The following is a 15,444-nucleotide window of genomic DNA, read 5'->3' on the forward strand; positions in this document are numbered from 1 at the left end:
CAGGTTGATCATGTAGACCCACCTTCCTCTTTCATGCTTTGTGGCCATTTACATTTGCTTTGTAATAATAATAATAATAATAATAATAATAATAATAATAATAATAATAATAATAATAATAATAATAATAATAATAATAACAATCTTTAAAGAGGAAGTGCCCATCACGCAAATACGTGGTGTTCAGGGAAGTCCTCTATAAAAATAAAAAGTATTAAAATCTAAAATAAGAAATACAAATATCACAGATCTAAAATATCTGATTGGCTCAATAATCCTCTTGAATTGGTAAACTATTGTATGTTTCCATGTACTGAAGGTAAAAATAATGATTGAATAAATTGGGTAATAACTTGTACATTACAACCAGTGTTCAAGCCATTGTCTGTGTCAAGATATGAAAAATGTACTTTGGTATTATTGCCGCTTTTCATGTGACATCATCATTTTCCAAAATAAGAAATTACCAATCCTTCTGAAGTTTTAGTTTCATAAGAAGTAAGACCCTTTAATAACTTGATGTTTTGCAACGTTTAAGCTCGACAGGGTTCTCATTATGTAGTAAAGCAGGTTTGAATTTCCAAGGTTATAAGTTGTGTGACATTAAAATGGTGGCCCGATAAGGCTCTTGAGTGGTCAAAAAAGATGAGTTATTGCTCAAGTTTTCGCTAACTAAACAGTTGTTGCTCTAGAAAAAGTATTAATTTCAATGTGTCGGAGCTCTAGAGTAATAACTTTTTGTTCCAATGGCAAAACTCAATGAGAGATGTTTCTGTTACTTAACAGCCGCCATGTTTGTGTCTTTCCGAGAGGCACAAACATGGCAACTCCATACAAAGCTCCATAAGTTTGCGTGAAACACTTCTCCAAATAAGGGGAGAATGAAAAACTGCTCAGAGCTAAATCTTGGCAAGGTTGTTTATACATCAATCATCTTTCATATCCCAGCTTCTTGACTTAATTTATTGAATGGTTATGATTTTTATTTTTGATGGCGTGACACTGCAAACCAGCCATTAAGCTTCAGGAAAATAAGGCTTTCACATCAGAAGGGCACTGTTCTTAGAATGACCTCAAAAAGCCACTTATTGAATGTCCGTTATTTGTTAAATAAAAATGTTGAATCCATAAGAACTGTACTTAACAGAAAAAAAAATTATGTATTTCTTGTTTTCCATTAAATGGCCAAACTCCTCTCCTGCCCCCTCCTCTCCGCTGAATTGCATTGGCAAAAGCGCGCGCGAAAACTGTGTTCGGCCACCTTAATCTCTTTGTAATGATATTCCCCGCATGAGCCTCCCTTGTAAGCTAGTTACACTCCAATAACGAGAATACAAAAATGGCTTATTGTACAAAAACTATGATACTCATAGAATTAAACAACAAAATGCAAGGACGTCTTTGTAGACGTGTTGTATCGTGTAGTTGGTTCCTCATGTTCGGAGCATATTCGCCTTTTCAGAGACAAAACTGAACCTGACGTCTGATCACCATAACTGTGCAGTGATTGTTTATATTTACAGCGATGAACACGCTCAACTTTAGCTGTCTCTTCCGTCACTTGTGATCTTCCCGTGCTCTAATAAGTTTCTGAATACGATCCAGTATAATTTCGTTGCTACATCTACAGCAGTCAGGATCATACGGAGGTTCAACAAACAGAACTCCCATCACTGACAAGATCGCACTGTCTTCCAAACTCTCACTTACTGGAATTCGATTCCTTGTCAGCCATTCTACCAGTTCTGTTTTTCTTGTATTTAGATCATCGTGAGAATATTTCTTAGCCTTTTCAGCTTCGAGAAAATCAGTCATTCGAGGGCGGCCTTCGCTTTCCTCCAAAGCAACCCGTGAAATTGCATGTCCCAAAACAAATGTTAATTTCTTTGCATTTAAATCGTCGGTTTCTTCCTGTAAAATGATAGTACGAGTAACTGGATCAATGGCTTGTACCCATCCTGCTTTCCTACTGTTGTCCGAGAGAAGAACACTGATCTTTTTGTCCACAAATTCCCATAAAGCGACACTTGAAAGAGTGGACCAACTATCTCCGTCCTCGTCCGCCATCATCCTCGTCCCCAGGGTCTCCTCTTCCACTATTTTCAAAATGGCGGCGAACAATGGAAGACCCTGGTGAAGGCCGTATTTTGGCTGGGTATTATGGTTTTAATGCAAATATCTTGTTCACGTTTCAAGCAGGCAAGAGTCTCTCTGCTCATCCCACATATCTATGGTTTGGGCTGTTTTGTAAATTTTTTGGTGATTTTTAGGTATATTTGGAGATAAATAGTTTCTCTCAAAGGTTTAGTAACATTTATGGAAATAGGAAATTTGGAAGATTTGGTGTCGCTTTAAAATTAGAATTTGAAGTTAAAAATTGGTAGACGTACATGTGAGATATCGAGTTGAAAACTCGAAGATAAAATTCGTATCCACGCGCGGGCATGTAATAGTCCTCTATGTATCTCTCAGTATCCGGTTGGCAACGTCATCAGTTCAGCAACGGTAACGTTCTTAGACAAGAGGTTCTTGGCTTGTAGAAAAGCTTACTTTATTCGCCATTTGTCGTCCTTCGTTTAACTTTGTTTAATCTCGTGAAATATAAATAAAAAGAAAAAAAGAAAGAATGAAAGAAGGAAAGCAAATTTACTTTATTTTTTAAGTCGTTATTCAAGCCTGAGACAGTTATATCTACTTCTTGTTAACGCTTACGCTTATCTTACACCCTCAATAATACAAAGGAATATACATGCTTGCAGCCGCGGGGATACTTCGTAATTCAGTCCATCATACTTCTTAATTACGGGACTAATTTTTCTTTCCTTCCTTCTCATTAGTTTCCTTCTTTCTTTCTTTCTTCATTTATTTAATTTCTGTCTTTTTGTTTTTCCTTTTTTCCTCTCTTTTCTATTCTTTTTTAGTAATTCTTTTTTATTTCTCCTTTTTTTAAAATTATTTCCCCATTTTCCGGTACGTACAAACGGTTACACGATATACCCGTGCTTTCAACAGCGCCTTCAGGTGGGGTTGGTCTAGACAAAATGCACTCAAGAAAGTTCGTCTCTTGTGCAAAAAAAAAAAAAAAAAAAAAAAATTTAGTTCGTAATCCTCTTAAAGTAGCATAAGCGACTCTAACATGCATCAAACAAGCATTTTTATCTGAAAACAACAACTTTATTGTAACAACTACAATATCCCACGAATACATGATATTTTAAATATTTTGTAAGCTATCTAGTTTTTTTATTGTTTGCATCCATCGCTCTCTCGGCATTATCAAAACTTAACAAACGTCAGACAATTTTAAACGCTGCTCACTCGCTTGCCAAATCGATTAAATAAGTTAACATTTCAGGCGACTAACTTACCCTAAACGATTACGAAATCTATTGCTCTTTTAAACTTAAAATAAGCCTAACGCCTGGAACTCGGAAATATGGTCCAAGCTTTTGGAAATCAACTCTAAGGAGGTCAAAATCAAAGTTTACGCAACGCGGTCGCTGCTTCTTTTCAGTGTCTGAGTAAGTCCAACAGGGGCTATATTTCGGCCAGAATGCAAATAAGCAAGCTTGCGATTATTTTTCCCCTGTCGATTTCACTGAAGGATAAGGCCTACGAGCTTGTCAATTTCACTGAAGGACAGTACAAGGTCTTTGCGAGGTAGTTTCAAGTCCCTGCAACTGGGAAATATCGTCCAAGCTCCGTGAAATCAAGACTAAGTAGGTCAAAATCAAAGTTTGCCCAGCCCGGTCTCTAAGTCTCTGAGTAGGTTAAAATCAAGGTGTGCGTAGCCCGGTCTCTGCTTCTTTGCAGTGTCTGAGTAAGCTTTTTTTCGGCCAGCATGCACATAACCAAGCTTGCCATTATTCTTCGCTTGTCGATTTCACTGAAGTAAAAGGCCTTTGCGAGTTAGTGTGAAGTCCCTGAAACTCGGAAATATCGTCCAGTCTCCTGGAAATCAAGTCTAAGTGGGTCAAAATCAAAGTTTACGCAGCCCGGTCTCTGCTTCTTTCCAGTGTCTGAGTAAGCGGTATATCGGCCAATCTGCAGATATCCAAGCTTTCCATTATTTTTCGCTTGACGATTTCACTGAAGGACAAGGTCTTCTCGAGTTAGTTTAAAGTCACTGAGATTCGGAAATATCGTCCAGTCTCTTGGAAATCAAGCCTAACTAGGTGGAAATCAAAGTTTGCGCAGCGCGGTCTCTATAGCTACTTCTTTCTAGTGTCCGAATAAGCTATATTTCGGCCGGCATGCGCATAACCAAGCTTTCGATTATTTTTCGCTTGTCGATTTCACTGAAGGACAAGGTCTTCTCGAGTTAGTTTTAAGTCCTTGGTACTCGGAAATATTGTCCAAGCTCTTGGAAATCAAGCCTAAGTAGGTGGAAATCAAATGTTTGCGCAGGCCGGTCTCTACTTTTTTCCAGTGTCGGAGTAAGTTTAACAGGTGCTATATCTCGGCCACCATGGACATAAACCAGCTTTCGATTATTTTTCGCTCGTCAATTTTACCTTAGGACAAGGTCTTTGCGAGTTAGTTTCAAGTCCCTGGGACCCGGAAATATTGTCCAAGCTCTTGGAAATTAAGCCGAAGTTGTTGAAAATCAAGGTGTGCGCAGCCCGGTCTCTGCTTCTTTCCAGTGTCTGAGTAAGTCCAACAGGGGCTATATTTCGGGCCACCATGCGTATAACCAAGCTTTCGATTATTTTTCCTTTGTTGATTTCACTGAAGGACAAGGCTTTTGCGAGTTAGTTTGAAGTCCCTGGAACTCGGAGATATCGCCCAAGCTCTTGGAAATAAGTCTCTGCTTGGTCTCTGCTTCTTTCCAGTGTTTGAGTAAGCTATATTTCGGCCAGCATGCACATAACTAAGCTCGCGATTATTTTCGCTTGTCGATTTCACTGAAGGACAAGGAAAGATGTGAATTTCATCACAGTGGCGCTTAAATCAAGGGTCTCGGGTTGGCGTTTAAATTTTACTTGCCCGCGAGGTAAAAGGCAGGGAACCAGGTCTTCTTAACCCTTTAAAAGTAAATTTAACAGCCTTCATCTCACCAAGGTGGCAAGGAACATCAGGCTTTATTTTTTTTCTAGCTGCTAGGCGTGCACGAACAGTCCACATCGAAAGCATAAATTAAGCCCAGCCTGCGCCGAAATTTGTATTTAATAACATTAAATTTGTCCCAAATTTGAATTGGGACTAAAGATATAGAATTTTCTCCATAAAACACCACAGAGGACTTGATGTCGTAGTCAATTTGAATTTGAGTTGTAACAAGGAAAAAATCACTAAAATCCATGAGATACACAGTTCGAATAAAATCAACTTGTACATATTTTAAAACGTTCCCTTTCGTTCGTTCGTCAAGCTCATATACGAAACTCCTGTAAAAGATGTCCGTATTTGCTATACACTATAACTACCATTAACACCACAATTCTCTTTTATGATAGCAAAAAAACTACCTATGATATCTGTTATATACGTATTCAATAGCGACGTCTTTAGGCAGTGACAACAACAACTGAATTTATCATTTGCTTTTGAATCATCTGTTCTTTTAAGACGGCAGGTCTCGCAGATAACGGGTAGCTGATCTCCAACGAGGTATGTTCGCTTGACAATTGTTCGTGAGTTCTCATTGTCATGCTTTGATAGCAAACAAGGCCTATATACTCTTCCAGTGTCAGTTAATTCCTCGTACCCTCAAGATATGGTACTCAGTCCTCCACAAGAGATCTCCGGATGTACTTCCGTCGCCTTGTAATTACGTTCCCAGATTCGTTTCGTCACTGTCTTGCGAGGACTGATGAACATTTGACGAGGTGTTACTTAGACGGAAAGGACTACGTTGCCGGCCGCTTATAGACTCTATTCTGGCAAAACAACTCCCGGAAACAACTTCCCACATGATCATAGAGCATTTAGGCTGCGGGCTTGGATTTGTGTCGACTGCGTCATGTTCTTGTTCTTCGATTGGAGGGGTGGCACTCCAAAGTTTTCGTCCTGATATGCTCCTTAGGTAATTCTTTTTTTTCTCCGGCTCACTCGTTTTCCTAATGGTAATCTCCTGAGGGGGCTCTCGCACCCGCTCCGCCGCTAAGACGCACACAGGTCCCAGCCCTTCTCGCCTTAGCCCCTTTCCAGTGCTTATGACGTAGCTTTGTTCGGTACCGCACGGACCAGGGCCATTAATTAGAGTGAGGGTCCGCGTTTCATCAAAAGGATGAAACCACGTGAGCAGATACCCTGTTTCGGAATCAAAGATCAAAATGTGGCCACTCGCGATCCCCACCCACAGTGAGTCGCGCGTGGGCTCAACGCAGGTAATACACGCAGCGGCGTCACCGCTATCCTTGCGTGCCTCTTCTTCAGTGGAATCTGCGCCGAGGCTCTTCAGGATAGCTACGCAGTCGATGTTGAAGAGATTCCGTCTGGTTTCGACGTCCCATTTGCTGAGGACAGATCTGCAAACGGACAGAACGCCTTGCTCGTCAAGACAAACCTTGAGGAGGGAGACCTGGGTCTGAGGGTTGTTCTCCATTCCTTTGGGGCCGCCGTACCACATGGCGTCAATGTCGAACGCTTCCATTTCGCCGGGTTTCGTAAAATATCTGAAAATATACCGACTGGTTGATACCCAGAGTTTATCCTGTGCGACAGTCAGTGACAGAATTCGGTGGCGTCCCACTTTGAAACTGCATAATGTACGCTTTTTGTCGCTTTTCTTCATTTCTGTTTTCAGGACGCAGCGCACTTTGCCATCGCTCAGTCCAACAAATATATACTCATCATTCGACGACACGCAAGTGATCTGCTCGTCAAATGGCATGGATGTCACGTACTTAAAACGAAGTTCACTTGAGCTAGCATAAACATAGATTAAGTCCGCGGGGCCGCGAACGGCGATCAACACGTAAGGCTTCATAAAATGCATGCACTGAATCTGAAAGGCAAGAGGCTGCTGTTGTTCGGTTTCAATAGAAAACGAGAACTTCATATCCAGCGTGCGACCATCGTAGATAAAAATTCGGTTTCCTGAATGGTCATCACACGCCAGCCACAGATCGCAGAAATCTGGCACCAGACAGGCATGCCGCACAGATTGCTGCTGAGGGTTAACGACCTGCTTAGCTAGCAAACATTGGAAAGCTGGGTGACGGACTTGCTCAGCTATCTGGGAAGACGTCGGTCGTTTCATCGGGCTATCCGACCAGCAACGAAGCATGAGTTCGGTAAGAGTCGGAAGACCGAATGTCGACACCGGAACCTCCCGCCACTTCGGACGCTCGCCGGCGATCACAGCAGCGTTGATTTTAGGTTCGGAATCGTATTCTTCAAACGGAACTGACCGAGTAATGATTTGGTACAAAAGGATCGCATACGAATACACGTCCACTTGAGATGTGTACTCCTCTTTGTTTGCGCACTCCAGCATCTCGGGCGCGTGGTTACCGCATGAACCCGCACACGAAATGAGACCGGTAGAAGTCGCAAAATTCGCCGTGCCGAAGTCGATAAGTTTAACGTGAAGATCAGCTGGCTCGTCCAATGACCAAACCAGGACATTTTCGGGTTTTAGGTCTCGGTAGATGACGCCCAAATCGTGCAGGAAGCGCAACGCATCGGCAACTTGGTAAGCGATGCGAAATAGTACAATGCGATGAATGGGCATCGGATTGACAATGATCTCGGTGAGAGCTCCCCGCTCCGCCAGTTCCAGTACGAGGCATAAGGGACGAAGACAGACGCCAATGATGTTGATGAGGAACGGATGCTGCCGCACGCGGCGTAGCACGTTCAATTCTTTGCGCGCCTCGCGGTAATGCCTCAAGGGGTCTGTTTCGTCGCTTTGAATGTAGAACTTGATGGCGACGGCTTGTCCTCGGCATTCACCACGAATAACCTGAGGGAAAAGACGACATCAGCAAGCAGTTCGCAGGAATGCGGTCGGTGGTCATACGTTTAGTCGTTAACTTTCATTATTATATAGCTAGCTCCGCGAGCGGGCAAGATGAATCAAATCCTGTGCTGTGATTGGCTACCCGAGCGGACAAGATGGAGCTATCTTGCCCGCTCGGGACTACCCGCCGTGTCCCGCGAGAAAAATTTCCCCGAAAGCAATATAATAAATCCTTTATTGACCAAGCTTGTTCGGCCAAGATGGCTGGATATTGGCCTCGTTCTTTTTTTGCGAGTTTATGGACCTCGACTCCGTCTCGGTCCATAAACGCGCAAAAAAAGAACTTGGCCAATATCCAACCATCTTGACCTCACACTTGGTCAGTAACCCATATATATTGTATCTGACACCAAGTAACAGAAGTCTAAATGCGGCCTCGTCCCCAAGGCTTTACAGCCCCCTCGGACTTCAAGGAAAAAGATGCCCTGGGGATGATCTTGGTCTGCATGAAAACGTGTATTTCAGGAAATGGTCGTTCAATTCTATTTTTATAAAACTAGTAATATATATTTCGCATTCTGATTGGTTCTCCAGAGAAACAACCTGCGACATCTTGTAGGCTAGACTTACTTCATGAAAGGTCGAGAGACGCAAAGAAAAAACAAAGACTACCAAGTTCTCTCACTTGTAATGCGACCTCGACGCGATTTATATAACCAGCCAACATTTTATAGCTAATCTAATACTTTTCATTTTCACGCATTACTTAAAATTCGCGGAAATTAAACCCCCTGATATGTGACTCATTTACTTGTCCTAAGCCAAATAGAGATCGGTCACAGTGATGACAAGAAATAAAGATTTGCTTTGTCCATTGATACACGCGTTACTACTGAACAATAAGATTTCCTATTTATTAGACTGGAAGCTCCGTTGTTTCTCAAGCACCATCAAATTTCACCCGGGAAAATTTTACCGGCCAAACTAGAGAGTTTCTACGTTCCGCGAATTGCCCGAAAACAAGGCACTACACTACAACATTGAAGGCTTGCGATTAGTTTAATAGAAGGAGATATGCCGAATTTTTCTTAGCAAAATGACAAGGTACCTTTCCGAAACCACCGCTGCCCAGCCGTTTTGACTCGGTGTCCTCATAGGTGATCTCGTCATGCGACAACAACAAATCGGCATCTACGTCATGTAACATGATGTCAGGTGCCACTTTGTGTAGATTAACCTTGATTCGAGGATGACGGGGACAGGGAATTGTATCTGACCTTGAACTTTGAAGCTGGCATTCAGCAAACGAGAACTTGTTCGGTTCAAGACCCAGGCGTTCGCACACGACGCAGGGGATGAGCTGCCTGACCTTGGGTTGCTGGCCGTCCGTGGACGAAAACTCCTGATACCACTCCCGAATCAGGGTGTCGATGTGGTCTACCACGTAGCTTAAGACCCTCCGGCCCTGTGGACAAGGGCTTACTTCTGTAACGACCAACTGTCGGTCAGAAGCGGGATCCGGGAGGCAGTAGAGCAGGAAGAACAAGCGAGGGTGACGAAGGCACACTCCGGACTTCCAGCAATGAAGGAAGCCATGGTCAATCAGCGTCGCCAGGTCTGTTGGTAACTGCGGGAGGCTGTCGATGGGGAAATCTTCCTTGAATGGGCAGTAAGGAAGATGCGATGTAACACTGCGGTGCTTGGCTCTGCTGCTATCTCTAACGTTACTTCTGCCAGGATCCGGCGTCGCCGAAGGACTTCTAGAATGGGCTCCAGTCTCCGGCGATTCTACTGAGATCTCGGGGAGAAGGGGCGGGACTGAGCCTGGAGAATCGTGTGACGAAGTCTCGGCATTGGGAACCTCTCCAATTGTTTCATTCCAATCGATGCTGACTGAGTTGTCTGACACATGGCTGGCTGCTAAGAAAAGAAAAATTTATCGGCTTGTTTAATCTTATTTAAATGTGAAAATAATTGGGCTGGAACCTCAAGGTTTTGTTACTAATTAATTACGAGGTCACACACAAGTAAAAAGAAACTGAAGAACAGACGTGTTTGAAATACGGACGCCAACCAGAAGTCAAGTATTCTCTGGTTGGGTGCGTCTTACTGCCTTTCGCCAAAGTGTAGCGGAGCTCCGGCGGCCCGAAGGGCCGCTAAGCGGAGCACCATAATCATATAGGAAAGAAAAGAAAACCAGCTAGCTGTTAACCTATCAGCTCCAGCTAATAGCTTGACAGAGACATGCAGCCTTGTTTTACAGCGTACATCTTTGATATTGGACATCCATGTTATGGTCAATTGACACTTGTCAAAACAAGCTATTCGCTGACCAGTATCACGTGACCATATCGCGGACTTAAGTTTGGAGCTCTGACCAAGTGCTGGTTTTTCGATTGGATCGCGGGCTCAAGCGAGGTTTACCTGTTGTAATTAGGGCCGTGTTGTTCGGAAGCCGGTTAACGCTAACCCAGGATTGAAAGTTAACCGAAGTATAAATTTGCCTTGTATAAAAATGTTTTTCACTATTTATGTTTTGTGTAGTTGACAATTATTCAAACTCAAAAGAGAGGGCCAAACAATATAAACAGAAAACCTCACCACAAAGTTGCAAACTTCAAATCAAAATTCTCGCTTATCGTGGGGTAGCTCAGGCGGGCTTCGAACAACCCGACCCAGGAGCTCCGCTTTTAGGGTTAGCTAAATATATGTTTCTTAGACGCAAAAGCGAGAGCTTTCCAACGCATTGACAGGACTGCAAAGGCACACGCCATAAAACAAGAAAAACAACTTCTGGTTACCACCCGTGGTTCAACAACGAGAGCACTTAACGTCCTAAGAAAATAATGGAAACATTGACCACAGAAATTACAATTTACTCTTTTTACCTGCAATTTCCTCGTCACCAACAACAGTCCGTATCTCTATGGATGTGTCCCCTGCCTCGCTGACGTTAGATCCCCGACTAGAACCGGTGTGAAAACATTCTCCATCAGACTCTTTATCCGACGAAATGCTGTTTGATACAGAGGAGCTGACCGAGTGATTAGATGCCACCTCACAACTGTCGCCTTGAAACTTTTCCTCTGACACAGATCGGTGAAAATAAGCCTCTTTCAAACACGACTCCGTCAAGGACTGGAACTGATTAAGGCCATCGGTACCAGGGTCTTCGTTAAAGGGACGTATTTCAGGATCTTTGTTTAGCTCCATTAATGAAGGATCCTTGTGGTGTCCATCGCTTTTTTCGTGTGTCAGTGGATCTGGGGTACATGATCTGGAGGTGGCAGAGTGATAAGGCACGCTATCGCTGTCATCGCTATCGTAATTTTGAGAAAGATTTAATTCAAGATGACCATTGAGCCTTTCAGAACAAGATTCTAAACATGTGTCTTTCGAAGCGAGAACCTCGATGTCTTCATCGGCTGCGCCACTGGCGAGTTCATTTGGTCGAGATGAATCTACCAAGTCAACATCTTTTCCATCGAAATTCGAAAGTGCATCGTTATCAGCCGCTGAGGGACCTTCCGCAACATCGGGGTTAATGTGAAACTGATTGGGATTGAGTGTTACACAGGAGCCCTGTTCAGAGCTTGTGCGTGATGCGCCAAAATGCGCATTTTCGCCTGAGTCTCCGTGTGACAATTTCTGTCGCAAGATTGGTACAGCCGAGTCGCTTTTGGGAGTTTCGCTTTCGAGGTCATTAATTTCGTCATGGCGGCGGTGTGTTCCCGGGTCAGTACCATGTTTAAATACTCTTTCATTCCTCCACGAACTATCGGCTTTGGAACCAACAAAGGGATAGGACGCAGTGAGCTCGCCTGGCGCCCTGGCACGAGCTTCATCGTCGTCGTCTGAACTGTACTCGAAACCCGAATCACTCCGAGAGCTTCCACCTTCCAAATCGGAATGACTGAAAAATCGGCCGTTGATGAAGGTTCCCGTACGGTGAGAACTGAAGAATCGAACGAGACCGCGGAAGTCACCAGGCGAACCTGGCAGATTCTCAAACGACCCACCAAGAGAAGCTTCGAAGGTAGCCAGTACTTCATTGTCACTGTCGGCAAGACCCCCTGTGGTTGAACTCTCTAGGTCAAGGGGGCATTTGCAGCAGAATGGATCGAGCTGAAACGGGCTCGAGTACTCCTGTCGATTGAAATTTTCTCCGCCCGACAGCATATCCTTCATGTAAAACAACAGGCGCGAAATCAGGCGACTCCAGAATCCAAACGGAATGCAAGGCAAGGAATGGATTCGTTTCAGTGTGATAAACGGGAGATCGTCGTTGGTGGCCTCATCCGGTTGCCCGGCGGGAAGTTTGGAAGGAATCAGGACGCGGTTTTCGTCTAAGGAACATGCGATCTGGAAGCGATTCAACAGACGGATGAATTGCGGAGCATTCCGGTATGGAAAGAGTTCACCTTTGAAAATCTGGGGCAGGGCGTCCAGGTTTAAGATGCCATTGCGAATGAATCGGTTCACTTCTTGTAGCGTCACAATCTGTGCCATCAACTCGCAAAGCCACTGAGGATCAATGAAGTACAGATCTTGCAGATCTTGGTTTGGGTCGTCGTAGTGCATCAAAATGCCTACACAAAGATCAGAGCATTTATTGATACCTTTGTGTTTTTATAAATCACGTCGAATTACCTTGGGAGCACTACTGATTACAAAATCTACCGGTTGTCTAATGCTGCGAGACATGTTCATTTCAGGAAGGGGGGTGGGGGGAGGGGGGGGGGGAGGAGGTTACACTGGGCATTTTTTCTTGCAACTTGTTTCCCAAAAAATTGTGAAACAAGAAACAAGAAACATTGCCTGGCGTGACAGCACCTTTAAATCCTTAGTTAGCGTTTCGGTTTCATTTTAGATTTCAACTCGTTACCCGCACAGTTCAAGCAGGTCAGATATTCTTCGCTCCTTACTCCTTGGCAATGGTGGTGGAAGAAAATCATACCGTTCCCCGGTACAGAGATAACTCAACATTACGATACGATACGATAAGATACCTTTATTAAATATGACGAGAAGTGCAGCTTGTATGCCAATCAATCGCTACATTAAGTGTTTAGAAATGGCTAAATAAAACCACTTTAAATAAAATAACTTTAACTCGAAGGACAAGCATGCCACTAATGTCAAGAGCGGCCGTGTAACCAGAGAAAAAGTGTCAAGCACGAGAAAACACGCAGCGGGTCTCAAGCTTGGAAAAACGTGCCTTAGCCAATCACAACTTGTTTTGGCCTTGCTTGCGATTGATTGGTTATAGCGCACTTGACAATTAACCAATCAGAGAGCTCAAACTCACCTCTCTCGTGCATAAACTTAGTAACCTCCACTAAGTCATTAGTGTCCTCGATGTCCAATGTGTCATTCTTAATGGTGTCCAGGACAAGTGCCTCGTACTCGGATTTGTGCATGATTGGCAATCGTCCATTATCCCGCAACTCCTGTCGCTTGGCTTCAATGATATCTGCCACTAACAAAAAGCTGTGCGGAATCTTTTCGCCCATTACTGACACTTGCCCGCGTTCACTCTTCTGGAGGTTCCTGGCAACATCGTAAATGGCTATACGGAGGTCATCAATGCCTTTATTTCAAAAAGGAAAGACGAAAAAAAAAACAGTCTTTTTCAGTGTAAAGGTGGAGGGAGGGGGCGAGCTGAATGACCATGATAGAGCCTCGCGTGGGATCCTTAGTCTGTAAATTCTCCTGTACACGGTCGTGAAACTTTTATACTTTTTGATGTCAATGCATTAGAAATCAGCACGTCATAGTTCTCAATTTTGCTGTCTGTATGCTAAAATGTAGCGAATTATTACAATTAGATTCATAACTTTGCACAGCGCATGTTGTTGCCATTAATGGTCTTCAGAAGTGAAACCTGCAATTTTGCATCCGAGATTACGCGCCAGATATGGAATACACGATTTCCGTATTCTCGGTATTGGACTGGAACTAGCATGCAACCGAGGCTAATGCGGGGAGTTTTTCAAATACAAACTGGGACATAAATCTCTTTGTAATGATATTCCCCGGCATGAGTATATGACCTATTCCGCGCACTGATTTACAAGAGAGGCAAAAACTTTGTTTTAGCCAGCGAACAGGCAAAAAGACAAACGCCTGGTAGCAGGTTTACTTGGGGTACCCTATTGCGTCATGATGAACGCGGATTGGCCGTCTTTCCATAATTTCTCTCTTAGAAGCCAATTACCTCCAGCGATGCAAGTAAATATATAACTAAACTATGAATCGTGAAATTACTAAATCGGTTACTTTCAAGGCAAAGAGCTGAGCTGCCAGTAAGCTATGTAATCGTTTCAGTTGGTGTTTTTCTTGCTTAAAGCTTAGACACAAAATCCCTTTGTTTGCAGACGCCTCTGCAGTTTTTACTTTCGGCCGACACATCAAGCCATTACAGTACACAAACCTTCTCTGTTGTCAGGTGCACAACTAACTTCCTTGATATCCTTGACATTGATTCGGCTGTACTTCGGTAACAAGACCAGCTCCTTCACTAAGTCGCGCATGCGCTCCTGGAATCCGGGTTCCTTGTTTTTCTTAACCTTGTCCAAGTGTGTGCCCACTATGATGAGGCTGGTGTTGGAAGCGCTGGCAGATATGGTGTCCAACCAGCTCTTCAGCATCTCGACTCCGCTTTCACCTACCAAGAGATAATAAATACATAATACATACCTGTCTTCTTAGGTTTCAAGCGAGGTATCAACGGAGAACCCATCCACACTACATCGGAAGAATTTGAAAATGCAGCTTTATTTCTAAGGTTAGGCCTTCGGTCCACAGCAATCCGTTTTCGTTTCCGTGTGGACGGAAAACATTTTCGGAAGCGATGGTGTCACGATAATCATGTGATTTTCCTGCCCAAGCTTTCCTTGAACACAAATCCAAAATGGCCGGTGATCGTTGCGTTTTCAAATTTTTCCGGCGTATGGTGTCCCGATCACACTAATGCGTTTTCGCACGAAAACGCATTCTTTTTGGTGCGTTTTCACCTACCGTTGATAAAAACGCAGACTTTCGAAAACGGTTTCTAGTGCAGCGTGGATAGATGAAAACGAAGGCTTTTGAAAACGGTGCCGAAAAAAGCGTCATATAATGTGGCTTCCATCAGCGTTTTCGGTCGTTTCTGTGTGGACGATAGGCGAAAACGTATCAAAAAGTATGCGTTTTCATACGAAAACACATTAGCGTGGACTGGTGAAAACAAACCGAAAATTAAACCTGACGCTAGTGTGGTCGAAAATATTTTGCTTAGTCTTCCTTGAGACGAATTCGGGTACTGTTAAAAACACATTAGTGTAGTCGGGTCCTGAAGTTTTCAGCACCTGAGTACACTCAGACGCCTGCTGAGAAAAGATTAAGTCTCCCAACACCACCTTAAACAAAACTTATCACAGTTTTGCTAACAAGAAGTGAAAACCACGGACAAGGACTATTACACTTAGTTTAAAATATTCCATTTCCATGTCCTGAATAGCACTCCGGTTAACCTGAAAAGAGCAAAGGTTAGCCTG

At 43.5% G+C, this 15,444-nt stretch overlaps 3 protein-coding genes across 7 annotated transcripts in view; all 3 read right to left on the bottom strand.

Moving 5' to 3' along the window:
* Positions 1 to 15,444, bottom strand: part of LOC145484618 (uncharacterized) — a 407,604-nt gene that overhangs the window by 135,860 nt on the left and 256,300 nt on the right. The window lies entirely within an intron of this gene.
* On the bottom strand, positions 166 to 2,730 carry LOC145484652 (gem-associated protein 6-like). The gene has a single exon (XM_081463254.1). It carries the CDS (start codon positions 2,068 to 2,070, stop codon positions 1,558 to 1,560), a length of 513 nt encoding a protein of 170 aa, XP_081319380.1. The 5' UTR covers positions 2,071 to 2,730; the 3' UTR covers positions 166 to 1,557.
* Positions 3,181 to 15,444, bottom strand: part of LOC145484573 (leucine-rich repeat serine/threonine-protein kinase 2-like) — a 33,067-nt gene continuing 20,803 nt past the window's right edge. Inside the window, exons 10-14 of one of the 5 annotated variants that reach the window (XM_081463155.1) lie at positions 14,340 to 14,573; positions 13,215 to 13,496; positions 10,795 to 12,495; positions 9,015 to 9,823; positions 3,181 to 7,909 (exon numbers count right to left, since the gene is read on the bottom strand). In XM_081463155.1, coding sequence (XP_081319281.1) covers positions 5,771 to 7,909; positions 9,015 to 9,823; positions 10,795 to 12,495; positions 13,215 to 13,496; positions 14,340 to 14,573 — 5,165 coding nt within the window. In that variant the 3' untranslated portion in view covers positions 3,181 to 5,770. Of the gene's footprint in view, positions 7,910 to 9,014; positions 9,827 to 10,794; positions 12,496 to 13,214; positions 13,497 to 14,339; positions 14,574 to 15,444 lie in introns of all 5 variants that reach the window. The other 4 variants (XM_081463154.1, XM_081463157.1, XM_081463156.1 and 1 more) reach the window with 4 other exon arrangements.

Source organism: Orbicella franksi, chromosome 4 (assembly GCF_964199315.1).
Source record: "Orbicella franksi chromosome 4, jaOrbFran1.1, whole genome shotgun sequence".
Lineage (NCBI taxonomy): Eukaryota > Metazoa > Cnidaria > Anthozoa > Scleractinia > Merulinidae > Orbicella > Orbicella franksi.

Bases quoted from the DNA above. Each gene is read 5' to 3' on its own strand.
- LOC145484652 (XM_081463254.1), bottom strand. From the start codon at position 2,070: ATGATGGCGGACGAGGACGGAGATAGTTGGTCCACTCTTTCAAGTGTC.